Source organism: Eurytemora carolleeae, unplaced genomic scaffold (assembly GCF_000591075.1).
Source record: "Eurytemora carolleeae unplaced genomic scaffold, Eaff_2.0 scaffold223, whole genome shotgun sequence".
Lineage (NCBI taxonomy): Eukaryota > Metazoa > Arthropoda > Copepoda > Calanoida > Temoridae > Eurytemora > Eurytemora carolleeae.
Genome location: NW_019396601.1, coordinates 32,429 through 60,416, shown reverse-complemented (window position 1 = coordinate 60,416; position 27,988 = coordinate 32,429). Strand labels below are relative to the sequence as shown.

At 32.8% G+C, this 27,988-nt stretch overlaps 1 protein-coding gene across 1 annotated transcript; it reads left to right on the top strand.

The window, feature by feature from the left end:
* Positions 1-40: 40 nt before the first annotated feature.
* LOC111706122 (zonadhesin) lies at positions 41-27,973 on the top strand. Its single transcript, XM_023478898.1, has 19 exons — positions 41-113; positions 4,894-5,033; positions 5,756-5,843; positions 10,210-10,271; positions 11,064-11,181; positions 12,007-12,066; positions 12,900-13,001; positions 13,840-13,903; positions 14,683-14,719; positions 17,226-17,289; positions 20,154-20,318; positions 20,901-20,974; positions 22,457-22,534; positions 22,599-22,828; positions 22,878-23,540; positions 24,224-24,435; positions 25,372-25,528; positions 26,460-26,509; positions 26,953-27,973. Exons 1-19 carry the CDS (start codon positions 108-110, stop codon positions 26,974-26,976), a joined length of 2,394 nt encoding a protein of 797 aa, XP_023334666.1. The 5' UTR covers positions 41-107; the 3' UTR covers positions 26,977-27,973.
* Positions 27,974-27,988: the final 15 nt, after the last annotated feature.

The following is a 27,988-nucleotide window of genomic DNA, read 5'->3' as shown; positions in this document are numbered from 1 at the left end:
CACCTTCTTAGAAAAACGCACTTATTATTTTTCTATCTTTTTGCGTATCTATCTGAAATCTAAAATCCTTAGGAGCATCTTCTTTAGTTGGATTTAAGCTCTACAAGATGGAGGTACAGACCAGAGGGCTGGGGGGGGGGGATATGAACATTAATAGTAATGCTACTTAAATCAAAATTTGTTTAAAAGACTTTAAAGAGACTCATTTTTAAATTCTACAGCTGAACTCAATTAAATCCAGAGAAGATAAGTTTGATGCAATCGTCATGTTGATAGGGCTGAACTAGTTTTATGAAGAACCATTACATTGGAGCAACTAGGTCGTAAACTCCTGCCCAGTAATTCTGCAAAAGATGAGTTTTCCGTGTGTCATTGTTGATGACAAACTGCGCTATGCTAACGCCTCTTTTTCTAATAAAAAACCTAGTTTAAGTTTTGTTTTTTTAATTAGTTTTTTTTTTGTAATGCAAATTCGCGTCAAACATAAAATTACGAGGATTTTTTTATGGATTTTTAAAAAGTTTTATTTTTTTCTTGACAAAATTCTTCAATATCGAACGGCTATATACAGGGGCGGATACAGGATTATATAAGTGAGGGGGGTGCTAGATTTATTTCGTAACAAAAACATCCAGATTTAGAAAATTCTTTTTAAGATAGATATTTTTCCTGTTTTGCACTAGGTTTTCTTTTCCTTAAGTGCTATTGAGGAGCTATTCTGAAATATCAGGGGGGGTGCGAAGGTCCTGCCGCCCCCTGTATCCGCCCCTGGCTTTATAGCTTTCCTTTTGGTCCTATGAGATATCATACAAATAAAGCCCGATCAGTTTATTGAATAATTTATCAAAATTTACCGATTTTTCTGTTAAAATTCTTTAAAATTTTTTTTTAATTGTCGAGAGAAGACATTTTTTTCTGGAGTCATGTGACATTTATGACATACTGCGATGCTAAATGCAACAGCAGCCGCTATTGAGCTTTTAAACGTACTTTTATTTTGACACTGATGAAGCCACTCCTTTATCATTTTATTTTTCAAAATCATTTTCTAATTTCAAACTTTACACAGTGATCCAAAATGTGCACGCTCTGAGTCATGATGACTCACAAATTAGTCGGTGAATTCAAATTCTAATTATAAACTGTAGGTTTAAATCTTTATTTTCATCTTTATCTCTCAAACTTTCGTTTTTACCTTCAGCAACTCAATATCCTCCGTGTAAACTTTTGAGCTATAAGATTGAACTCTTTTCTCAGCAAATGGCCCATTAACAGAGGCGCAACTAGGACTTTTGCTAGGGGGGGGTCCCCCCCTCTCAGGTGCTAGGGGAGGGCGCGCGCCCGGCCGCCCCCCCCTAGTTGCGCCTATGCCCATTAATGAAAATGCTAGAGACCTAAACCCAACATTGTAGCAGTGAATTTCTAAAGTTGAATGTATAAGTTATTTAAACAGAAATATAAAATCAAGAAACATGCTAAATCTAAAATGTACATTTGTCCTAAATGTATTAGTTAGTTAATAAGATTAAAACCAATGTCAAGTTGTTTCGACACTTGGTGCCAGGGGCGCAACTTGGACTTTTGTAAGAGGGGGGTAGGGGGCCTTACAGGTGTCAAATTTGGGTAAAAGACGGTCCACGATCATGAGAATGAGGAGAGGGGGCGAAATAGTTGCGACACTTGGTGCGCAATTGTTATATCCTGGATCTCTGTGATTACGTAACAACTCTTTGTGAAAATGTTGAATTTTGTTTTTAAATTAACGAAACTTCAAAAATATATTTGATGTATTTGAAGGAACAATTTTCTATTTCCTCTAAAATCTAAACGTTTCAAATTCATCAAAATACTTTTTGGGCCGAAGCAACTTTTTTCATATTGTTGATCGATAAAAAAATCCGTGATGAAAATTTTAATTTACTCAATCACATTTCAACTTTTTTTAGCCAAAATCCAAACCTTTGCCCCTTTGGACATATCAGGTCCGACTCTAAGTTTTAAAATTTAGATGTATAGTAAGATGATCTCACCCAAAAATGTTCACCTTTCAAAAAATAGGTTTTCAATTTTATTTGGCAAAATGCAATACAATGCGGCATTTCAATTAGGGTTTCCAGTGAACAAAAAACTTTCGCGAAAAAGTACGAAAATTGTTTTCGCGAAATTTCGCGGAAAAACAAATTCCGCGAAAACTATTAGCATTTTAGTTGCAACAATTAATTGCGAAATAAAACTTATGGAATTCTCTGCTTACAGAGTTGAGCAAGAAAAATTTTATTATATCATAATTAATAATTTCTCTTCCGTATTTTTTCGCAACATTTTAGCATTTCCCCCCCCCCGAAATTTTTGTCTTAAAACATTTTTAAAAAGTGAATATTTGCAAATTATCTTTTCTCCCTCTCATGATCTGAGTCCGTTTCCGTTTTGTCCATTTGACAGCCCAATTTGTTTAGGTAATCATTTTGTTTGTTTACTTTCTTGTGGTTTTTAACAATTTTTTTTTATCGATTTTGATGGTTATTATATTGTAGAACTGACGAGGGTCAACCTAAACAGAAATATATTTTCAATAAATGTGGAACTAACATCTACTTTTTATACTCTACAGAGGTTTGGTCCATCACCGAATTTTAAAAGCATTTTTTTGCGAAATTTTCGCATTTTTCTCGAGCGAACTTAATGCGAAAAATGCGAAATTGACGAAACGATTTACCCTTTTTGTTGGAAACCCTATAAATTGCAATAAAACATGTGCATCTTTATTAATCGTACGCTGCCCCTTTATTAAAGAAAGATAAAATCTAAAATCTAAAATGCATGACACAAAGTTGAAGAGTTCTTGAGATTGTAAAGTATTCAAGAAACGTATTTGCAAACTTGCAAAACAAAATAGCATGTTCATAGTAATTACTGCAAAAAATTACAAACTTCAGCTAAAATGCAAACCAAGTGAGAAGGAAGATGAATAAAAACATAAAGGGACTGTGTCAGAAAATTTAGAGATTCTTCTTTTTTTAAATTTAAATAAAAATGCTATATTTCGGAATTCCCTTAAAAATAGTATTCATTATTTGAAACAATTTCTTTTGTTCTTTTTTCCCAGCAAAATTAGCAAGAAACCCTTGGCAACTTTCCGGAGAATGATTATACACACATATACATTTTACAATGGTGTCCTTAATTTTTAATGCTACAATTTATTTATCAAGAAAGAGCTAAAAAATCAAGATGTAAGAATATAATTTTAAATTTGCATATTTTTGACTTTCAACATAGTGAATTGCAACATGTGCTGCGAATACTGATGAGGTGTTTGCGAATTCTTCCTTTAGCAATCATAAAGTTGACATTTGCATCTTCTGTGCAATTTTAAATGTTTGTACAGTGAGACCCATAAAAGTGTTGTCTAGAAAAACGACATTTATGTTTATAACTTGTGTAATGTTTACCCTGGACTATTCAAATTATAACTTGAAGCAACTGTAAGCGTAATAAAATCAAATAGTGTCTATAGAGAGGGACCGTTCCTTTCCGCTCAAATTCTGAACGAAAAATCGGCTTTTTCTCCGGCCACAGTTGTCTTTGAAAAGTAAGACTATTACCAACCAACAGCAAATAGGCTGTTTAGTTTGGCCTGAAATTACCCAAAAAAGTGAACGGTCCCTTTAAAGATGATTTCTGTACTGCAGGAAAACATAATTGAATTATGAGAATTAAACACTTCTAAGTCTAGAAAAAAAAACGACAATACGTCCATATTATTGATCAGATAGGGAGGGTTGGCTGCTCCCAGGGTTTTGGAGTTGCTCCCTGCAGGGTTTTGGAGTTGCTCCCTGCAGGGTTTTGGAGTAAATTGTGAAAACTTATCCGACCTTTTATGAAAAGTCCTTTAAAAAGTGTACTTTAAAACCGAAAATTGAAAAAATGGCTCTGCTACCCCCTTTTTTACAGTCTTTGTTCAGATATTTGCAGGAAAAAATCGCAAATTTCAGTCCAAGTAGCCTGTTGCAATCAAAAAGTTTTGATTAGCCAAACTGACGACTTTTGTTTTAGCTTTTACATTGAAGATTATCGGTAAATGTAGAAAAAAAATCCTTTTTTTAGCTAGATACATAAAGGTTTCATTTGAGCTGGTCTTTATCAGTTATCTTATTTCAAAGTTTTTTTTAGAGAAATTCTATTTTTCGCCTAAAAAATCTTTAATTGATTGGTGCCATTAAAAAATGCAATTTTAGTCAACAGTCTTAACAAAGACTGTAAAAAAGGGGAAGCAGAGCTATTTTTTTAATTTTCGTTTTTTAAGTACCCTTTTTAAAGGACTTTTCATAAAAGGTCGGATGAACTTTCACATTTTACTCCAAAACCCTGGGAGCGATTCCAAAACCCTGGGAGCAGCCACCTTTCCCTCGATCAGATAAGGTTTTAAGAGTACCGTTGTGAATCGGGCATTATACCGTCTTTGTGTGCGGAATGTCTGAAAGGACCTCATGACTACATATACTCCAGAATTTGTTTTACAACCATGATTATCAAAAGCCAATAGAAAATAGGAAATGAAATTTCGTTTGAAGCTAGTCTATAAATATATTTCAAACTGAAATAAAATAAACTTTTATCTAATAAACATATATACAGGGTTCCTCGCATAGTATCAGACTTCAGAGACAAAGTCTTTTTACCTTTATTTATGATTCTCTTAAACTGTAAACTTGTTTCTCTTTGTCTAAATAAATAAATATTTAATTCAAATACTATATGCAGGCCAAAATACAAAACTTACCCATCAAAACATTATATTTTAGAGTTTTATGTTGTCATTAAAGTCTAATCCTTCGTGGAGAACCTTGTACAAAAAAGTACAAAATTAACAATATATTTGTTTTTATTTAGAAACCCTGGATCCAGCTTTTTTTCTTACTTGGACTAGTATTGGTCCATGGACTAGAAACTGAGGGGATCAGGGACCATCGGGAGGACAGTCAGGGTTCATGGGGGATCAGGGAGGATTTTCAATTCCCAGCCGAAACAAGGAAATTCAATCAAAATAACAGTTTCAAATTTAAATTTGGGCAAAATATCTGATTCAGAGGAACTGACTCATTGACACAATCTCGAATTTTCTAATCCTCATATCTTTGCAACCATATTTCGTAGACCTTAAAAGTTTTAAAAAACCTAACATTTGGTCTTCCTTTTTCAAAACATTTGTGGCATTTATTCATCAACCTACTTCAACACTTTACACTACTTTTTTATTGTTAAAACAATAATACAAATATGTCCCCTGTCCTGCTGCAAAATGGAGTCAACGTTTTTGTCCTTCTCTATTACTTGAGATAATAAGACTTAATTTAGTTCAGATTTCAATTTATTTAATAAAACTAAAATTGTAGAAGTCTGAACGAAATTTTTCATGTTTCCGGTATTTTTATATGAAGCAAATGAGCAGACCAGGTTATGTATTTCGAATAATTGTTCCAATAATAATAAATGTATTTAAAATTGAATGCCGCAAAATATTTCAAAGATCAAAGATCAGCTTCAAGTCGTCTCTTAACTGCCATGTTTCGTGGGACATCATGTACCAGACATCATGTACCGGACATCATGTACCAGACATCATGTACCGGACAAAATGTACCGGACATCATGTACCAGACATCATGTACCGGACATCATGTACCGGACATCATGTACCGGACATCATGTACCGGACATCATTTACTTGATTTATTGATTGAAAACTGAGAAGTAACGAGAGAGATGGAAAATCTTTGGTAAACACTTTCCCCTTCAACCTTCAGGAAAACAAGGCTCTAACCTTCCCATCAGCAAACCAGGTGAAGGGGGGATGGGAAATATGGCGAAGGGGAAGTGAATATTGTGAGGGGGATGGGGAAATATAGTGAAGGGAGAGGGGTTGGTGGAAAGAGAAGGGCTGGTGGAAAGGAATCAGAGGGTTGGGTAAAGGGACCAGAGGGCTGGGGAAAAGGGGCCGGAGGGCTGGAGGAAAGGGGCCAGAGGGCTGGAGGAAAGGGGCCAGAGGGCTGGAGGAAAGGGGCCAGAGGGCTGGGGAAAAGGGGCCGGAGGGCTGGAGGAAAGGGGCCAGAGGGCTGGAGGAAAGGGGCCAGAGGGCTGGTGGAAAGGGGCTAGATGGGGAGGATGAAGCATTGATGAGTGGAGGAGGTTTGGAAAAAAGGAGAGCAGAAAAAAAGAGTAGAAAAGAGAAATGGAAATGTAAAATTGGAAGATGAAGAAAGGAATGAAAGGACTGTACGAAATTAAGATTGACAGGAATAAAAGGAATCAAAGGATTGTAAGGAATGAGAAGTAAAAGGAATAAAAGGGACGAAAGGATTGTAGGGAATGAAAGGAATGAAAGGAATAAAAGGAATATAAAGAATGAAAGGAATGAAAGGAATGAAAGGAATAAAAGGAATATAAAGAATGAAAGGAATATAAAGAATGAAAGGAATAAAAGGAATATAAAGAATGAAAGGAATAAAAGGAATTCAAAGAATGAAAGGAATCAAAGGACTGTAAGAAATGAAAGGAATGAAATGAATGAAAGAAATAAAGGAAATGAAAGGAATAAAAGAGGATACAGTAAAAGAATGGGGAAAGGAATAATAAAAATGAAATGCAAGAAAAAAGAAAAATGCAAGATTGAAAGAGTTTAGAAAGATTATGTTAAGAAATAAAAATGTTTTGATTTTTTTATGTGAAAACCTGATTTATAAATTCTGTACATTTGATTCCCAAGGAATCAATATAATTTGCACTTTGATGCACTTCTTTCTGCCTAACAACAGCTTACAAGTAACAGCTAACAAGTAACTTCTAACAATTGTAACAGCTAACCAGTAACAACTAAAAAGTAACAGCTAACAATTGTAGCAGCTAAAAATTAACAGCTAAAAAGTAACTTCTAACAATTGTAACAGCCAACAAGTAACAGCTAACAAGTAACAGCTAACAGGTAACAGCTAACAAGTAACAGCTAACAAGTAACAGCTACCAAGTAACAGCTAACAATTGTAACAGCTAACAATTGTAACAGCTAACAAGTAACAGCTAAAAAGTAACAGCTAACAAGTAACAGTTAAAAAGTAACTTCTAACAATTGTAACAGCTAACAAGTAACAGCTGCAGGAAAAAACTAAATTCTTAACAGAATTCAACTTCGTGACATTCAGACAATATATAACATCTTCGTTAAACAGAAATCCTGCCAACTTGTCTAATTACATCAAATTCATTTCACTTCAAAAAAAACTTCAATTTGAATTGTATAGTAAAAAAATTCAAGTAAGAAAAAAATAACTGCTAATAATAAATACATTAATATTTCCAACCAGCCCAACCCTCACCTGGCTCCCTTTTATAGAAAAAATGATTAGTAAGTGACAGTAATCACTATTATGTTCAAAAGTAATCATTATTTGGTTCGAACATTCAATATCCTATAGAATAATCTTCTCCTAAATATTTAATCCAACAGAATTTTTAGTTTGAAATATCTAAGGTCTACGACATTGGGTTCCAAAGATATAGGGATTAGAAAAATCAAAGTTTATGACAAAGACTCAATTCCTTCGTTCGCGAGGCAAAGATCTGAAGCTAAAATTGCTTATTTTCCAATTGTGAGGATTGTTAAAGAAGAGAGTTAAAATATTGCCTAATTACAAGACATTTGAAAAAAATATTCTTTGTTTTTAAAGAAATTTCAAAAAGATTTTGTTGCGATGAGATCTATTAGTTTCTGAACAATGCCTAACTGCCTATAAACCCTGAATACTAGGCAGTAAACCAATATTTGTCCTATCAATGTAATCTGTAATATAACTGTGTATATAAACTGTATCCAATACTATCCTGTCTATATAAACTGTAATGTATTTCTTCCTACCTAAACCGTAATGCAATTGTTTGGAAACAATTCTCATTAAAAAATATTTGACTTATATTAATCTAAATTATCAGTTTCATCCGTTCGTGTCAAACCAATTCAAGTAAAATAAAACGTTTTATTACGTTGTTTGCGAACATTTGTCAATATTTTAGAACATTTTGTTCGAAATTTCGAGAAAAAAAATGTTCGTGTTTTCAAAAATTCTTTTGGTAATTTGATATTAAAGTTTCTTCAAAGTTTGCTTATAAATTATGATTACTTTTTCTACTGAATGATTGAGAAAACAGTATTTTACGACCCATTGCCATGATTTATTGCTACAATATGCCAATCAGATTCTCGTGAGTGTTCATACTCTAGTTCGTGACTGATTAATTTTATATATCATACGACGTTGTTCCATAGTCTCGTTAAACTCTTTTTTTCTTCATAATAATTAATAATCACGGAAAATCGTTCCGCGTAAACTTTTTTTTCAGTAAATCACACTTTCACCTAGCTGTAGCATCTAGGAGGTATAGATGCATTCTTAATCATCGTTAACAAAGGTTTCGCCATTAATTTTCAACATCACATAAATTTCTATATTCCTCACATTTTGTTTATCATTTTTAACAAAATAATTTTAATTTCGAAATGGTTTCGTTATGTTCTATACGAGCAAAATGATTTTATTTTCCTAGCAGCGATAGATATAAATTATTTCAATGAATCTAGGCAAAACAATATGTACTAGTCATCGATAATCTATATTTCTCTCATAAAAAATTGGAAAATGTAATTAATCTCAAACTCGAGATTTCAGAACCGCTTATTTCCAAGCTTACATCATATTTGAAGATAGATTGCTTATTAAATAATTTCATGATATAAAATCGATTAGGCTTTTGCCAAGTTTTTCCTCAAAAGCTTATTGCAGGCTGCAGCTTTGAAATAAACATTTCATATCCAAGGCTACAAAAGTCGGAATTCTAATCCTAATTTTAGATATATCTAACACTTTTTTATAACGTCCTCACACTCTGTTATTGATTTCAAAAGGGTTTCAGTAAGTTCAATTTTACAAAGAAAATATATTTTTTCTAAAATATAAGCTGAACTGGGAACTCTTGTATTGTGGATATCGAGATCAATGCTAGATTTCGGTCTTTTGTTAATCTGCATATTAATTTAATCTTTATTCTACATCCCGCAGTCATACCTAGTCATTGGTTGAAAGGAGTTTGATGAGGGGAAGGAAAACTAAAATGAAGATGTGGAAAAGTATACTTTTTCATAAATCCTCAAATTAAAAGTGTCCACAGTGGATACCGAGATCAAATATTCGGGATTATGAGTAACCAACGCAAAAGTTCCTAGCTCTGTATTAAAATGAGACGCTAAAATCAAATAAAGCGAAGGGGGCAGAAAAGTTAACAATAATATTGAATATTTGACTTTAAAAGTTAAAATAAATTTTCCCAACCTGGAATTGTTTTGAAAGTTAAGTTATGCTCATCTGCTAAAATATTTTAGCAGGAAAATGATTTGCATTGGACAAAATTTGCAATTTGCAGAAGAAATAATGCAATGAAATTGCACTTGATTCAGTGCAAATATTCAAGGTTTAGAAAGAAATTAGAAGTTAAAAGATCAATAATTCATTGGAAAAATATGTTATGCAAGAAAGCGTTTTACTAAAACATTTAGTTGCTTAACACATTTTCGCTTTTAACCCTATTTAGCCTGACGTCTCTGGGTTACTTTGATTCCTATAGCTCAAATAATTTATGAGTTATCGCAAAAAAAAACGATGGGGCCAGATAAGGATAAGATTGCTTTGCATGTAAATAGATTTCCAGGACTATAATTATCCCTGTTTCTTGTAATAATATTAATATTACCTTTTCAACAATCTTCTCTTCCTACATTAGTAAAAAAGAGATTTTTATTTTTGAACACGTGTTTGGTCACGTGGTAGGGATCCGGAGGCGAAAACTTTTGTGTGGAATATCGTTAATCTGGAATGCTTGATCCAATGTGGCACTTTTATATTTGAGGATCAAAGTTATTCCTGCACTACGGGATATCGATGGTCTGCATAAGATGAAGATCAATTGAGGTTGATCCCGAGATTTACGACACAATAGTTCAAAAGTTTTGACTTTGAATTTCTCATATTGATTCGGGCTCTTTTACTTACATTAGGCCAATCCTTATTATTTAGATAATGATATTAAGCTGAGAAAACGTACAAAACAACTTCTATTATTATGAGAATTTTGATAATTTTTAATATTTATTTATTTGTTCAGATAGTTGAAGATGAAATATCATTTGATGCTGTTGCTGCAGCAGGGTCCGGTCCAGACAAGAGGTATTCATTCATTCATTTATTTATTCTTCTGTCTTTTCATCCATTTATTCATTGTTCTATCTTTATAAACTGTAACCAATAGAATCTATAAAAGTTGTATCCAATACAATCCTTTCAATGTGAACTGTATCCTATCTATGTAAACTATCTAATACAAACCTTTATATGTAAACTGTGCGACCTAAACCATCCTATCAATGTAAAATGTAACCAGTAAAATACTATCTATATAAACTGTAACCAATACTATCCTATTAATGTAAACTGTAACCAGCACTATCCTATCAATGTAAACTTTAACTGGTACTAGCCTATCTTTATAAAGTGTTGCCCATACAATATTATCTATGTAAACTGTAACCAATACAATCCTATCAATGTTAACTGTAACCAGCACTATCCTATCAATGTAATCTGTAATATAACTGTGTATATAAACTGTATCCAATACTATCCTGTCTATATAAACTGTATTTAATACCATTCTATCTATGTTAACCGTAACTAGCAAAACCCTATCAATGTAAACTGTATCCAATACCATCCTATCTATATGAACTGTTACCAGTAAAATCCTATCTATGTAAACTGTATCCAATACTATCCTATCTATATAAACTGTATCCAATACCATGCTATCTATATAAACTGTAACCAGTAAAATCCTATCTATATAAACTGTATCCAATACCATCCTATCTATATAAACTGTAACCAGTAAAATCCTATCAATGTAAACTGTATCCAATACTATCCTATCTATATAAACTGTAACCAGTAAACTCCTACTAGGTGTATTGAGAAGGTCATTATGGAAGAAAAAACTGAATGGGAAGAAGTTGAAGAATGTGATCATTCATACAATAGAAGATGCCATACATCACATGTTACAGTTTACACTGCAGCACAGGTTAATCATTAATTCACATGTTACAATATACAATATACAGTGAAACCCTTAACAAAGAATACATCGAAAGAATTCATCAAATGTCGTATTCTTCACTTTCTGATAATGAAATGTTGCAGATATTTTGTTTTCAATTAAATGATTATATGGAAATCTTTAAAACGACATTTGATAAATTCTTCCGATATATTCGTTATTAAGTGTTTCACTGTACAATCTATACAAAACATGATACAATATACAGTATACAATCTATACAACACGTGTTTCAATATACAGTATACAATATACAATACACAATCTATACACATTTTAAAACATATACAACGTATAAAATCTGTTTTAAATTATTGGGTCTTTTTTTTTGAAATAAACAATTCTGCAAAAAATGAACAGATTTACAGTTGAAACTAGCTGAGGAACCTAGCTTTGCCTGGATACTAAGTTTCCATGTTAAAGTTCACCCATTGTACTTATAATTTTCAAATCAAGGTAAGAACATACTTTATAGACGTAGATATATATATATACATATCTCATCCTTTATGAATCCCTCTGTAATATATATTCAGGAGGAGGAGTGTGAGGAAATATATATATATATACATATCTCATCCTTTATGAATCCCTCTCTAATATAAATATATATTCAGGAGGAGGAGTGTGAGGAAATAGATATATATATATATACATATCTCATCCTTTATGAATCCCTCTCTAATATAAATATATATTTTTAGTAGGAGGAGTGTGAGGAAATAGATATATATATATATACATATCTCATCCTTTATGAATCCCTCTCTAATATAAATATATATTCAGGAGGAGGAGTGTGAGGAAAACTATGTTAAAATAGAGTATAGTAGGATGAATAGTATAATAGCATGAAGAGTATAGTAGGATGAAGTATCATAGACTTGAAAAGAATTCAGTATTGAGTGGAATAACAAAGCATGGTTGCACACACATTATGACGATACAAACGATTATTATTGGACCAACTAAAGTTGATCTACATGAACTTATATGAGAGTATGTATAACCTATGGATGAACCCTTGGTTAGGTTCACAGTATAATAGGATGAAGAGAATAGTAGGATGAATAGTATATTAGGATGAAGAGTATTGTAGGATGAAGAGTATTATAGTATGATGAAGTGTATAATAGGATGAAGAGTATAGTAGGTTGAAGATCAAAATAGGATGACGAGTATACTAGGATGAATAGTAAAGTAGGTTTAGGATGGAGATTACAGAAAATACAAAAAATGAAATCAATACTTCGCAATGAATTTATTCGCTATTAGGAACCTAATGTAAGGTCAACTGATAATGCAGTTTTGTCAAGTATTGCATTAAATGCATTATCCTGTTTACTGTGTATACTGTTCAAGACATGCAAAAGTGCATTTAATGCAGAGATTCATCTTGCAGTATCATAAAGATATCAGATATGCAGAAGTGGAAACCATCCGGGATCTCAGAAAAATTTAAGAGAAAAAAATACTTCTGATGTTTTTTGCAAGTGCATTGTAGTTTTTAATGTATTCTAAACATTTTCATCTTTTTTGAACGCTAATTAACAATGTTTGATTTTGTGTGTACGGGGGGGGGGTTAAAAAGATGTGAAATTTTTCTTTAAGATGCATAAAATCATGAGCAATTTTTTTACTTACGAATCTTTTTAATCCTTTGAATAATATGATCTATATAGGTATGCAGGCGAGGACTAGAGAAGGATTGTGACATACAAGGAGAAGATATTTGTACTACGCAGTACGAAAGTGAATGTGTGACGTCACAGGAACAACACGAGGTACTTCTTCTTTCTTTTAACTTAGAGAATCAAGGGTCATAGAGTCACTGTTTAATAAAAGCATGATATTGTGCGTATTCCATCTCTGTGAATATAATTGATTTTTATGGAAACTATTAATAATGACGACTTTTACGGGAAGCTCTAAAAAATATTAATAATGGCGACTATTTCTGAAAACTCTGTAAATATTGATGATGCCGACTATATTACTGGAAACTCTGTAAATATTAAAAATGACGACTATTACTGGAAACTCTATAAATAATAATAATGACGACTATTACTGGAATCTCTGTAAATATTAATAATGACGACTATTGCTGGAAACTCTTCAAATATTAATAATGATGAATATTGCTGGAACCTCTTCAAATATTAATAATGACGACTATTACTGAAAACTCTGTAAATATTAATTATGACGACTATATTACTGGAAACTCTGTAAGTATTAATAATATCTTTCTTTGTTTTAAACCTTTACTATCAGAATTTTAATGAAAAAAGGTGTGCACGCAGTATTATTACATGCATTAAAAAAATGTTCTAGGCTTTCAACTTGTTTATAATGACGGACGGTTTAAAGTTGTAATTTTACGTTAATTTTCTTTAATTTTAAATATTCTGTTAAAACTTTAAGAGTAAGTTCTTGGATTGCATTTTCCTAAAACTATATATATCTACAACTTTTATTTTTACACAAGACAAAAGTTTTGCACAGAGCAAAAAAAAATCTGTGAAAAGTTTAATATTTTTAGTTTGATTGATTTTGATGAATAAATATTTACATATTTTAGATATTTTTGAGTGCCCTGTAATTGTATATATTGTTCAGGTTGAAGATGATATTCCAGTTTGTGAAACTATTGTTGACGAGAAGTGTGAAGATTTTACTTCAGGACTCATTCATTCATTCATTCATTCATTTATCCATTGATTGTTTTATTGAGTAATTTATGAATTAATCAATGAATTACCTGATTATATAATTAATTATTCACCTGTTTAATTAATTAATTGACTAATTGATTAAATTGTTAATTGATTAATAGATTATTTGATTAGTTAACTAATTAATTGATTAATTAGCAAACTGGGTTTTGTGCCAATCGTCTATGTTTTTAACTGCAATTATGCTTGGTCAGGAAAAATCACCACAAAAATAATGATTCTTGTTGCTCAAATTTTAGTTCTTGTTGTTTTAAAACTATTTCTGTCCGCTTAGGTTACATGAACTTTTCCTGGATGAGAAAAAAATTTGAATTCAAATGAAACCTTTCCATTTCTTCAGTTAGCATTATTTCCAGTACTGTTCACAATAGAAGGGTATTTACTCTTTACTTAGCTTGCAGCCGATCTAAAGAATACATGCTGAAAAAGGTTCCCATAATTAACATGAATAAGATTGCGAACTATTTTAGTAAAACATTTTATATAAGTTTAAGGATTTAAGTATTTTTTTCGAAACCGCGATTTACATGACTTCAAATACAAACCTTAAATATTCCTTCGTTTTCAGTCTTTATAGACCCTATATCCCCCCTCCACCCTTTACCCGCCCCCCCCAATCCGCCATGGTCTTTAGAATTCTAGCAAAACTATAAGGTTCGCGTTAGGATTGCCATAATTGCATGGATGTGCAAAACTGCCTGAATTTGAATAATGTTGTCGGCTTCAGGCTACACTGCCTTTACTGATTGCACCAAGTGGCCAAGGTAAGATTGTTCGATAAGCTAAGTTCGATATATCGAAAATTACTAAAAATATTTCAACCTTTCAAAAAATCTGATTAAATTAGCTACCGCTCTAGAAAATTACAATTATGATAGAATCTTTTAAAACTTTGACAGAAGTTTACAAATGTTTTCTGAATTGCTAAAACGAAAGGAATTAAAGATAATCTTATTAAAATAATGATCATCTATGATGAGTTTGTGGGTATTTTGCATGCAGCGAAAAAGAATTTAAGATATTTTAAGAAAACTATGATGTAATTGTTACTCAAATTCCTCAACTGAAGGAATAAAGGGTACCGGGGGATTGGCGCATGTGAATCGGACATGTCACTCTTTTGAATAAAGGATCAAATGATATTTACGTCTATAAAGTCCCTTTAACACGATACCTTTCAATGTAAATTAGATTTCAAAAAAACCTTATTATTTAAGTTTCAAAGAGCAGATTTATCCAGAATTCTGTGATTGTGTTGTTATAGAGGGCGCGCATGTTTTAAGACGGAAAATAAAGAACTATTCATCTTATAACGCTTTTTGTTGCTGAGAATCTAAAAAACATGTGAAGAAGATATGTTTTCCAACGAGGTTATAGTATATAAAGTGATGATGTACGCTAATCCTTTACTAATTGCTAAACAATCCCAAGTATACACTCAGGCTAATACACACGGAGAGGTAGCCAAGATCCAGCCCCCCTGATGTTTTCACAACCGGAATGTATTTACACGTCTCCCCTTTTCTAAAGAGTTCTTCACTTTCAAACATTTCTTAAAGAGCGTTTTAGACGTAATCTCAAGTGAGCATTTATGGGGGCATGTCCGATTCACACCGGTGCATTTTAAACCTCTATTTCGCAAGTCACTTTTTTAGAGAGAACCCACAGTAAAAATTAATCAATTTTTAGCTGGACAAATAAGAATATCTTGGTCATCCCTAATCAGACAAAACTTTAAAGGGTACCTTTGGGATCCGGACATGCCACTCTCTTTTAATTAAGTGTCATTAAAAATAATGTTTACAGTCCCATTAATGTTCTTTAAAATCTTTGTGACACGATTAGTATTCTTTGCTTTGTATGGTTGGATTTTAAGGTGCAACCTTTCAGATGGTGCAGTCTTGCAGAAACTGAAAAGTTGCAAAAATCATGATGTTTTCTGACCAGTTTTAAACACAAAATAGCCCCCATCTCCTTTTCCAGAAAATTACATGCAAATTACACTCGCCGGGTGTTTACCTTCAAATCTTCATCTTGTATTTCAGCAAGATTGCAAAATCATTTTTGCTAAAAAAATGTTCTTCACAGACTGCAAATTTATAGTTATATTTATCGTTTTTATTTTCACACAAAATACAAAATAATAATGTATGATGGTTCAGCTTAAATTAAAACGCGAAAGAAAATTTATTATGAGCCAATTGAAAATATAATGTATAATAATTTTGTTCTGATCGGTATTTGTTGAAACAGACTATTCATATTGAAATCTTAACTGAATATACATTCATTGTGGATTTACAAGTATAAATACTTAGTCAGCACTCAAATAATCAATACATTTTCAAGAATCCATTCATTGAACTTATAAATACATATTGATTCAGCAAAAGTAGCAATGTATTCTTGTTGACTGTAGTAGACTTTGACATCCACCATTGGCAAACGGTGTTAACCCATTTTTGTTGCCTGTAGTAGACTTTGTTACACTGTAGGTTAAATACACATTTTACAATAAACTTTAATGTTATTTTCAAAGAATAATTTGCCCCCCCCCCAAATTACAAATTCTCGAAATGCGCCTCTGAAGTGTACATTTTAGTTGTGCATAAATTACTAATATATTAAAAGTTATCTTACTTTTCACTTTGTATTTCTTTTTTTTGAAAAAAGCGTAGAGATGGGAACCCTAGCATTGTGGATATCGAGATCAATGCTTGATCTCGATATTTTGTCAATCTGCAGATTAATTTAATCTTTGTTAATTGCATCTTGTAGTTAAATGTTAAATGGAGCTTTAATTAGGGGAGAAATAACTAAAATAAGGTATATAATATAGTATAATAAGGTATATAAAAGGTATATGGAAAGGTATATTTTTTATAGATCCTCATATTAAAATCTTCCCGCAGTGAATATCAAGATTAAGCGATCGGGATTAAGAGTATCAAACACAAATGTTCCCATCTAAGGTTGATTAGACGATGTTAGGTACTTTCCCAAGGGCATTTTTCCAAGGGTATTTTCCCAAGTGGCAACTTCCTAACTGTGCAATTTCCCAAGGGCAACCAAGTCGCCCTTGGGAAAACACTTGACATCGCTTAGACAAACGAACAATGTCGATTTCCACAATACAAGAATTCCCAGCTCTGGTGCAATAAATCGCCTAGTACGTGACATAAACACATCGCAACTTGATGAATTGATAATCTGCAGATTACAGAAAATATTTCTTAGTTAAAATAAACATTAAACTTTTCTACAATTTAGGGAAGTGTGTTCACTGGAGAAGAAAACTAGGGTAAAGTTTACCCCTGTTACTAGATGTGACAAGGTAAAATAAAAACATTTTACAAAAAAACCCATATACATGTCTATTGATCAAAGAGAATAGAATACATATCAGAGTGGAATTTACTAGAAAAAAGTGTAAAACAGCCATTTTGTTGTACTGTTTCCATACTGCAGGTGTACTTCACATATTTGTGCTATATAATCTTTTGGGTCCTGGAACATCATTTTATAGAAAATCTAAAATTAATATTAAAAGAAAACCAAATTATGAAATAGGCTGGTTTTACCAATGATCATTTCACATAGACTCTATGCCTTTCATTTAACACAAACGATGATTTTCCGTTATAACTATCAAATGATGTTTATATTTACCTGATTCATTATAAAGTTTGTTTAACAGCTTTAAAAAATTCGAAATTGAAAGTGAACATTTACATGATTTGTACACTTTGAACTCCCCTTAAGGCTGAAAGGGACTGAAAAAATTCATACCGAGAGATTTCTAAATTCCACTCTAATATACATTCTATTCTCTATAAAAAAAACATTTAAACAATAAAAAATGTTCTTTCTATCCACAGTCGTCGTTGCATATATCAATAAAATGAAGACGACTTTAGGTTTAAAATTTTGATTTCTACCAAGCTTTCAAACAGCATGGAAATACATATAACATGGAAACAAAGCGAAAAATGATGATCAACTGAGTCTCAGAATTTTTTTTGCATGATTGGTTCAGCCGCTTCGAGGTTCATTTGAACCCAAACTAACCAACCAACCAACAGACAATTGGTAAATACAGGGTGTCCCAATAAACATGGGAATTCAGTGACGAATTCAATATCGTCTTTTTAAATAATTCTTTGATTTAGTATAGTGATACCTACTGAGAAAGCTGTAATCTGTAAGAGTTTCGTCTGCTATGATCACATTTTGTTTGTTTATGTTTTGACTGCATACGGTTGTTCTTAGTAAAACAAGAAAATTGCAGTATACAAACAGAGTAAACTTGTCTGTATTCACTGTTCATCTTGCGGAGACATTATAGACACATCTTTACTGTCTTTTACCCTTTTCATTAAATAAACTCTAGCAGACATAATAATATTATGGCTTTTGAAATTAGGTATTACATTTACGATGCTAATTCATAACAAAGACGATGCCGAATTCGTCAACATGAATTCCCATGTTTATTGGGACATTGATAAAATATACATATTTGTCCAAACTTTTTTTCACAAAATGCATTGTCATGTCCAAATCTTATTTAACCAATGACGGGGCAAACGCATACTTAATATAGCAGAGCGAATACAAGTCATGGAGTTTATGTTTATAGAGACGTTGTGCCTTTTGTTTGCATATTTACCAGTCTCATCACTAGGTACATACTAGAGGTACATTTGGACATTTTACGGTAGCATATTCGGACTTATCAGGAATTGGGTGAAAGGGAGTGACCGGCAATGTATGGTGGTTGAACTGAGATTGCAGTATTGTAGGAAATCATTTTAGGATTCATTTGAGACATATCAAACATTTCCACTATGTATAATTACTGAGTTTGAGCGCAAAGTCGACGTTAAAAATCATGAATTTGGGTGTTTACGTTTTCAGAATCATTCTTTTTATTATTAAATTACGACAACGAAAAATAAAGTAAAAATTATACAGTAAGCTTATTAAATGTTTAGGAACATATTTCTCTACAGAAATTTGTAAATAAATCAATGTTAGAATCAATTATTTAGTTTTCGTCATTTTATTGAATTTCTTATTTTCTATGAATTTGTTCCCATTTTTCTACTATTTCTTCTAATGTCGTCTTTTCAATAAAAATTCCAAAAAATCTGCAGAAAATTTTTGTGAACAATGAGAGATTATAGAAACTAATAATTTAATAAGATTTCGTATTTTCGATGATAAGATTAATTTTTATTTTCTCAACCTGTTCCTGAACAACTTAATAGTTTACTGTAGAATTTTTTTTACATTTTTGTCGTCATTATTTATTAATTCAAAAAAACCGATTCTAAAAACGTACTCACCCAAATTCATGATTTTGAACGTTGACTTTGCGCTCAAACTTAGTACATATACGTCATAGAAACGTTTTAAATGTCTCAATTAAATCCTAAAACTTTGTGAATTTTACACATACAGTTCAACCACCATGTATTACCGGTCACCCCCTTAAACATATACGAGCCCGGCCTTCCCAAACTGCCAAAAAAATCACGACTTTTGTTCACACACATTTTTTAATATTTTTGTTACAAATCTAGTTTTCAGTAGTCCTAATATGTCACAGTTAAATGTTTGCACAAAATCTATCCTCCTCACCTTACAAAATTTCATCTTCACCAATCTAAATATACATTATTATTATACGTGAAAATGGTGTTTATTACTTGTTTTGTGCCTCACAATATGTAGCAAAAGAGAAGTTTTGGTTTAAAAAACACTGCTTATAAACGAATAAACTTTTATGTATTTTTATCCAGTATAAATCTGCCTCCACGGACCAGGAGTATTTTTTCTGTTTGTTTTGCTTGGCAGATATTGCAAGGAAAAGCTGACAAGGAGTATTATTACAAATATTCTCAATTACAGAAACATCGGATAGCAACAAAAATATTTCTTATAGAATCTATTCTGATTTTCTAATAATAATATTGACAATTGATGCAAAATTAAGAGAAAGCTTAGAAATGTTTAAGCTTGAAGCACTAATTCAGGGGACATTAGTGTAAAATCGGCTTTATGGCACTCAGATTGGAACTAATGTTCCCTGTACTATTCTGTTCTAATATGTTCCCTGTACTATACTGTTCTAATATGTTCCCTGTACTATACTGTTCTAATATGTTCCCTGTACTATACTGTTCTAAAATATAGGTTCCTGTGACCCTATGTGGACCAGCAGGTTGCGGATTCAGGGAGGGAGAAGAGACATGTCAGGAGAAAACACAAACTCTAGTTCAAGATAAACCTGAGGAATCATGTAACCTGGATCCACAAAGAACCTGCAAACATGTTACTAAACTGGTTCCAGAACTCAAGGTATAAGTTCCAGAACTCAAGGTATAGGTTCTAGAAGTAAAACTCAAGGTATTTGGTTCCAGAACTAAAGGTATAGGTTCTAAAACTCATAGTGAAGGTTCCAGAACTTAAGGTATTGGTTCCAGAACTCATGGTATAGTTTGCTTAAAACAAGTTTTCTAAAAGTCCATTGAAGTAAAAAAGAATAGATATAGAAATCCGCAAACAATATTCAGTGGAAATATACGCCAAAAACTTATAAATCTTACAATGAATCTTAAACAAATTTTCTACTAAATAATTTTCTTATTTAATATATAAATACAACTAAATTGCAACAAAAGTTAATTTTGAGAAATTAGCTGGTGAAGTAGAATAATATTAAATTCTCACTAAAACAAAAACAAATAATTATTCCACAAACAAGTCTAATCCCTATATTTCTGCAACCAGCCGGTGTAAACCTTTGATATTTCAAGTTTAGATAATCTGATTTAGCAGAATTTATAGTTTGAAATATCAAAGTTCTTCCACATTGGGTTGCAGAGAAATAGAGATTAGAAAATCAGAATTTGTGGCAAAAACTCAACTCTTCTCTTGAAGGCGGTAGAGAACTGTGTTGATGTTCCTAAAGAGATTTGTGTTCGCTCTCAAAGAAACCCAAGAAAGATTTCCAGGTATAAACCCACATCTCTTGTAGAACCTCATGTTACCAAGGTCAAAATAAGAAATATACATCTGGAAAACAACTTGACTTTTTAGAATCCTCAAATGAAAATACATAGTTCTTAAAGATCTTGAGTTGTTTTAGTTTTAATGTACCAAGCAATGTGGGCGCAATTAGCATACGCTAAAATTATTGAAAGAAATGCAAACAGGAGCCTATAGTTTGATACATATAGGGTGTCCCATATAATACAGTGAATCCCAGATATATGAATGCATAGACCGTATCAAGTTTTTTGATAATTCTAAGGAAACTTCTTTTTATTTTTAATTCAAGGTAAATTAATAGCCCTAAAATGTAAATGCAATTAATATATTAATATTAAACTCCTTTTTCCGCGGCATTTGATCTTAAATATGTAATACGACATTATAAAAACTCTTGCTATGTATTCATACATCTGGGATTCACTGTGGGTAAGCAAATAATTTTCGGCATTTTATTTGTAATTCTAACTTTAGAAGTATAAAATTCTAGAGTTAATAATCACAAAATAACCCTGGCAATTTTGTGATAAAAAAATCTAAAAAAAGGCATTCATTAATAAATCATGCATGATTGATAACACAAAAGACTATGTAAACTCTTCCTAAGAGTAAAAGTTTTACTCCTAAAAAGAAACCCTGTACGAACATTCCAGAATGATTTTTATCTTTCTCTATACTGTACTCAAAGAGAATAGAATATATATTAGAGGAGAATCTCTCGGTATGAATTTTTTCAGTCCCTTTTAGCCTGAAAGGGAGTTCAAAGTGTACAAATCATGTAAATGTTCACAAATTATATGCAGTAGAGTACATTCATACAGTATGTTCCCTAGACCATTTATTTCAATTTCGAATTTAAAGCTGTTAAATAAACTTTATAATGAATTAGGTGAATAAAAAACATCATTTGATTTATAGTTACAACGGAAAATCATCGTCTGTAAAGTGAAAGGCATAGAGTCTACGTGAAATGATCATTGGTCAATTATAAAACAAGCCTATTTCATAATTTGGTTTTCTTTTAATATTCATTTTTGATTTTCTATATAATGATATTCCAGGGCCCAAAAGGTTATATAGCATAAATATGTGAAGTACACCTGCAGTATGGAAACAGTACAACACTTTTTTCTACCCTCTAATATATATTCTTTGACTGTACTGATCTTCCCCTAATAGAAGTGCACAGTGCACAGTGAACACTGCACAGTGCACACTGTAGGTTAACAAACAGACAATATATTATGCAAAAAAATATTAATGTTGAACATCCTTTCTTCCCAATAAAAATATTAGAATTTAGGATAAAAATTATAAAAAAAATTAAACCACGGAACATTGCAGGCAGTGTCTGATCTCAAGTTCAGCTCCATAAAATGTGTTTACATTTTTTTTCGGTCATGGCAGCATAAATGAGAAAGAACGTTAATTGATTGTTTGTCTAGTCCGGTGGTTAAGAAGTGGTGCTATGGTATACCCCCTCCTCCAACTACTTGCCCTGATACCTGCAAACAAGCAGCACGGTACTCCTTTTTAGATTTTTTATTTTCTTGATTTATTGTTGTCCATACAAATTCTATTTTATAGGGAACAGAAATGCCTGCCAGAGTGCCAGAAATGGAAAAACGATAGAAGTTGTTGCAATGAGAAGACGGTAGTTTGTCCCTCTCAATGCCTAGATGCTGCTCTGAAAGGAGAGTGCCCAAGTAGTTGTGAGAAATACAGGGGTAATCCAGAATGTTGTGGATCTTGCTCTGATATATGTTTAAGAGCTGCTAAGTCTGGCCAATGTCTACCTGAATGTGAAAAGTACAGAGGTATAGATATGAAAGATTATTAAACATTTATATAATCTAAATTTTTTAGGAGATGTTAACTGCTGTAACAGCTGTCCAGACACTTGCAAGACCGCCGCTCTAAAGGGTCAGTGTCTACCAGAGTGTAAGAAATGGGAAACGGATGAAAACTGTTGTGCACCTCAATGTCCTGACACATGTAGAAGAGCAGCACAATTAGGGCAATGTTTGCCTGAGTGCCAAAAATGGGGAACAGATGAAAACTGTTGTGCACCTCAATGTCCAGACACTTGCAGAAGAGCAGCACAATTGGGGCAATGTTTGCCTGAGTGCCAAAAGTGGGGAACAGATGAAGACTGTTGTGCACCTCAATGTCCAGACACTTGCAGAAGAGCAGCACAATTAGGGCAATGTTTGCCTGAGTGTCAGAAGTGGGGAACAGATGAAAATTGCTGTACACCTCAATGTCCAGACACTTGCAGAAGAGCAGCACAACTGGGGCAATGTTTGCCTGAGTGTCAGAAGTGGGTAACTGATTCAACCTGTTGTGCACCACAATGTTCTGATATATGTCGCAAGGCTGCAAAAGAAGGCAAATGTTTGCCTGAATGTGAGAAATGGAAAGGAAATGCTGATTGTTGCAATGAAGTAACACTTAAAGTAATCTGTCCGTCTGTTTGCCTTGAAGCAGCTCTGAAAGGGAAATGTCTGCCTGAATGTGAAAAATTCAGAGGTAAAGAAATTAAAAAAGTAGGTTCAATTGAAATTTTTAAGAATCAAATCAAATTAGAGGTCTAAACTTTTGATTTTAATAACGCTTGGCTTCAGCGAATGAGCCTGAATCTGATATCCAAAGGACAAACTTTGCTAAATTGTAACAAACATTGAGAGTCCTTAACAGCTCACATGGAACTTTTGACCATTTTAAGGTTGATGGTGATCGCTACTAAATTTAGGTGCACTGTATATAAAACAAATAAAATATATAATGAAATATCAACTATATATAAGTGCGTTGAAAAGTTATCGATGATTATTGGTTATAATATCTGAATGATTTGTTTGGAATTAAATTGATTTGTTTACGATCCGAGTCGAATTGAAACTGAATTTCTATGGACGCTACGTTCTTTGGTATGAGTAGTTTTTTTCTCCTTATTGACGCAACAGAAAGAAATAAGATTATAGTATCAATCACTATCGAACATTTTCGACGTAAGCCAATGCCCCCTTTCAATTTTCGCGAACACTCCCTTTAAAGGAATCATTGACAAAGGGCATTCTGCAGCTCACGCAGATTGGCCATTAACAGGATGGCTAGCTGGCTAAGCAGAAATAATAGATTAAAGACATAAATAATTCGCCCTCTTATCAATTCAGACTTTCAGAAACGTCCAACTAATAAGAATTATTTAGGTGATACAAACTGCTGTAATAGCTGCCCAGCTACCTGTAAAACAGCAGCAGCTAAAGGTCAATGTTTGCCTGAGTGTCAACTATGGAAGGATGATTCCTCATGCTGTGCTGAGTGTCCTTCAGAGTGTATCGAATCTGCTGCTGCCGGCCAGTGTCTGCCACAGTGTGAAAGCTACAACAGTCCTAAATGCTGCTCTAAATGCCCAGCAAAGGAAAGTATTATTAAACAACATGCTGCTGTAGACTAGTGTACTGTTAGTGGCAGCTTTCACACTATTCTACAGCTCACATCTGTGCCCCCTAGCAGACTGATATTATCCAACTTCAATAAATATCCATTCCTTTTTAAAAGCATGGTCAAAACAATTTTCATAGGATACCACTAATTTTCAATGCAATGAAGAGATTGACACTAAATCCTGTTTCAATATTTTACCGCTCATTGACAATTTTAAGATTGGTTCCATTATTTAGCAGTTTTTTTTCTCTCTTTTCTTATGTGGATTTTGGAAATGAAACAATTCTACCAGGTTTCAATGACATAATTAATTCCAAATCTAATGTCTTGATCTTGTTGTCCATGATGAAAGAACTGTTTAATTTGAGGATAAATGCCGGATCCCTCAATTAAAGTTATCCCTGGACGGTATGAATATCAGGTATTTGCCATTTTCTGTTGTTTGCACATGCCCCATAAAATTCCAAAACAGAGAGAGGGGGATTGCATTTTGTAGATCCAGAAAAATAATTAAATTAGTATTTATTTAGGGTTAGGTTAGGTTAGGTTAAGACACTTTCTGGGCCGAGCGCTGCGGCTAGGACAGGCCGAGCACTGAGGCCACAGGTTAGGTTAAGTTATGACACTTTCTGGGCCGAGGGCTGCAGCTAGTGGGCCGAGTGCTGCGGCCACATGTCTTACATTTAAGACCCCACCATCTGCCAGTCTCTACGCAGGCATCCCTATAGATATTATTTTTCTGGATCTACAAAATTCAATCCCCCACTCTGTTTTGAAATTTTACGGGGCATGTGCGCACAACAGAAAATGGCACATGCCTGAAAATCATGATATCGAATAAGAATTTGTAGGTCTGCATAAGATCCCAAGATGGGTAACACAGAACCTCTGACTTCAAATTATTTTTTAGTGTGTTGAAGATGCTTTGTTTGGATTTTGTTCTGCCGATTGTAAGAAGTATGAAGGAGATCCCAACTGCTGTGCGCCCACTTGCCCGGCCAAATGTACAAATAGAAGACGTGGGTCCTGTCCGGCCACCGGGGCTTTGGAGTGTGGGAATATCCCAGGTAAATGTTTTGAGAGGTCTTTATCAAAATTTTATCTATATAAACTTTGCTTGTCTGTATGCTTGTTTGCGTCCAAAAAACGTCAAAACTTTGCTTGTCTGTATGCTTGTTTGCGTCCAAAAAACGTCAAAACGGCTGAACCAATCGGGCCCAAATTTAGTTTTGGGGCTCACATGACCCCAGGGAAAGTTTATGGATAATCAAAATTTCAAAAATTAGATTTTCATTAAATTTTGAAAATTCACGATTTTTTTATATAATCCCCGTACGTTATTGTTATTGTTTGACAAAGTACACAAGAAGAAAATGTTCACAATTGAAATAAAAGATGGACGCGAAGCGCCCTGAAAGCCTAGTAAGAATATAAAATAACTTGAAATCTAGGGAACTCTAATATACAATTTATTGGAAACATTGCCGATACTCTGTAGATTTGTACGCCAAAGAGAAACTCGCGGATTTTATATTAATCATTTACACGGATTTCTTTAAAATATCAGTAGGATAAGATTATTTAAACCCTTTTTTTCTAAACAAGGTTGAATGCCTGTCTTAAGGACGTAAAGCTTGACACACCGGGAACTTATTATAAGTCTTAACAGAATCAATCTATTGAAATTATTGGTACAATTTAGTGACTTGAACCAGGATTTTAAATGAACATGAGACTTAGCAATTGTGCAGTGCAAACAGATCCTTTTTACTTAATAAGATATTTAGTAATTACTAGTAAAACTATTTGCTATTACCAATATCAAATGTACTTTTGCTGTAATGTCGTCTTCATATGCCACAGGTTTCTGGTTCTTACTGTAGCATTACATATTAGGATAGAATGATAAAACTGGTGAATCATGAAGCATTAGCAAACACATATAAAACAATAATCAGAGGAAACAACTTGATTAATCATTATATTTAATATTTTCAGGGTGTTGTCCAGATCACTATGATGTTCTGTATGGAGCAGTTTCGTTTAAGGTATTTAAAAATAATTATTTTGAACATCTTATTTGGATAATTCTATGATAATGAATGGGGGGTATTGCAATAAAATATACCATTTTAAAATCATGTCAGGATGCACATGCCGTACTAACTATAAAAAGTAATCTTAGTAACTTTCTTCAGATTGTTAATTTATAAACGAGACGTAATTGATACATTTTTAGTAGAATTCATATGCATCCTTCTAAAATCCGGTTTTATCATGTCCGCACAAAGATTTTGACAATTTTAACAAAAAGTTAGATTTATGGGTTCACTTAATCTTTTTAAACTAATCAAATATTTTGATGGACCAAATTTAATGAATGGTAGAGGTCGCTGAATTACTAACTGCCAGTTCAAGTCCTCATGGTTCAGCGGCCTAACTAAAATTTATTAAAATCGGTCCTAGGATAAATTTAAATATTCATTTTCAGGGCGAAGGCGATGATTCAAACTGAAGAAGATAGTTTTTAAACAGAATCTTGTAAATATTAAATGTTATGTAATAGCGCAGTTGTTGGTAGTGGAGTTTATTGTACTTTATTATTTAAACCCTAGATGTATTAGACTAGATAGCTCATGTCGTCTTCACCATACCTGGATGTTTTGAAAATATGAATTAAGCTCTGCACTAGCTACGTCATTGTTGCAGTACATTGAATAAAATGTATGCTACGCACAAATGTTTGGGGTGTTTTGTATTGTTTAGAGGACCGGAGCCCAAAACTTAAGAAAGGGTATCGTTACGAAAACCAGTTTTAAAACCTGGGTTTCACGAATGGGGGGCAATTTTGTGGATATCAGTATTTATGTTATGAAATATTTTTTGTTAATTTCTTAATTTTCTCCAATTTATTCGAATCTCTTAAATCAAAATCTACAAAATGTTAAGACCCCAAAAAGGAAACTCAATAGTTTCGTTCAACGATACTCTTTTAAATTTCGGGCTCGGTAATACACACAATTCAGAATGACAAGATACTGATCAGTTAAAAAACATTTTCATTGACCTTTTTGTATGACGAGTTCATGATGTACAATTTTCAGCTGTATAGTGAAGCCATGCATAAACAATCTATTCTAATGTATCTAAGATTTAAACGAACAGAAGTCGTAATTTTAATGTATCCTCCATCCTGTAAAAGAGGGACATGTTGAATTCACACCGATACCCTAGAAACCATTATCTGGAATATGACGTCGTTATTCTGACTTTAGATAATTTCTCTCTGTTTTGTCTAAGACATGAAATGCGCGTCATTTCTGCGGATTGACCACAAAAAAAAAGCATGGATCCATCTATAAATTCATACTTGATCCGACATAGCTTTAAAGGTTGTTGTTCAATATCAATCTTCAAGAAAAAATATAATAAACATTGTAATTCGTAAAATTAAAATCTTTATCCTTCTAATTTGTAGGGTGCCCAAATAAATAAAGTAAAGAAAAAATTAAGCTAAACCCTTTCTG

Bases quoted from the DNA above. Each gene is read 5' to 3' on its own strand.
- LOC111706122 (XM_023478898.1), top strand. The intron at 20,319-20,900 runs GTATAAGTTCCA...CTTCTCTTGAAG, and splicing joins AACTGGTTCCAGAACTCAAG to GCGGTAGAGAACTGTGTTGA. The intron at 22,829-22,877 runs GTATAGATATGA...TAAATTTTTTAG, and splicing joins TGAATGTGAAAAGTACAGAG to GAGATGTTAACTGCTGTAAC.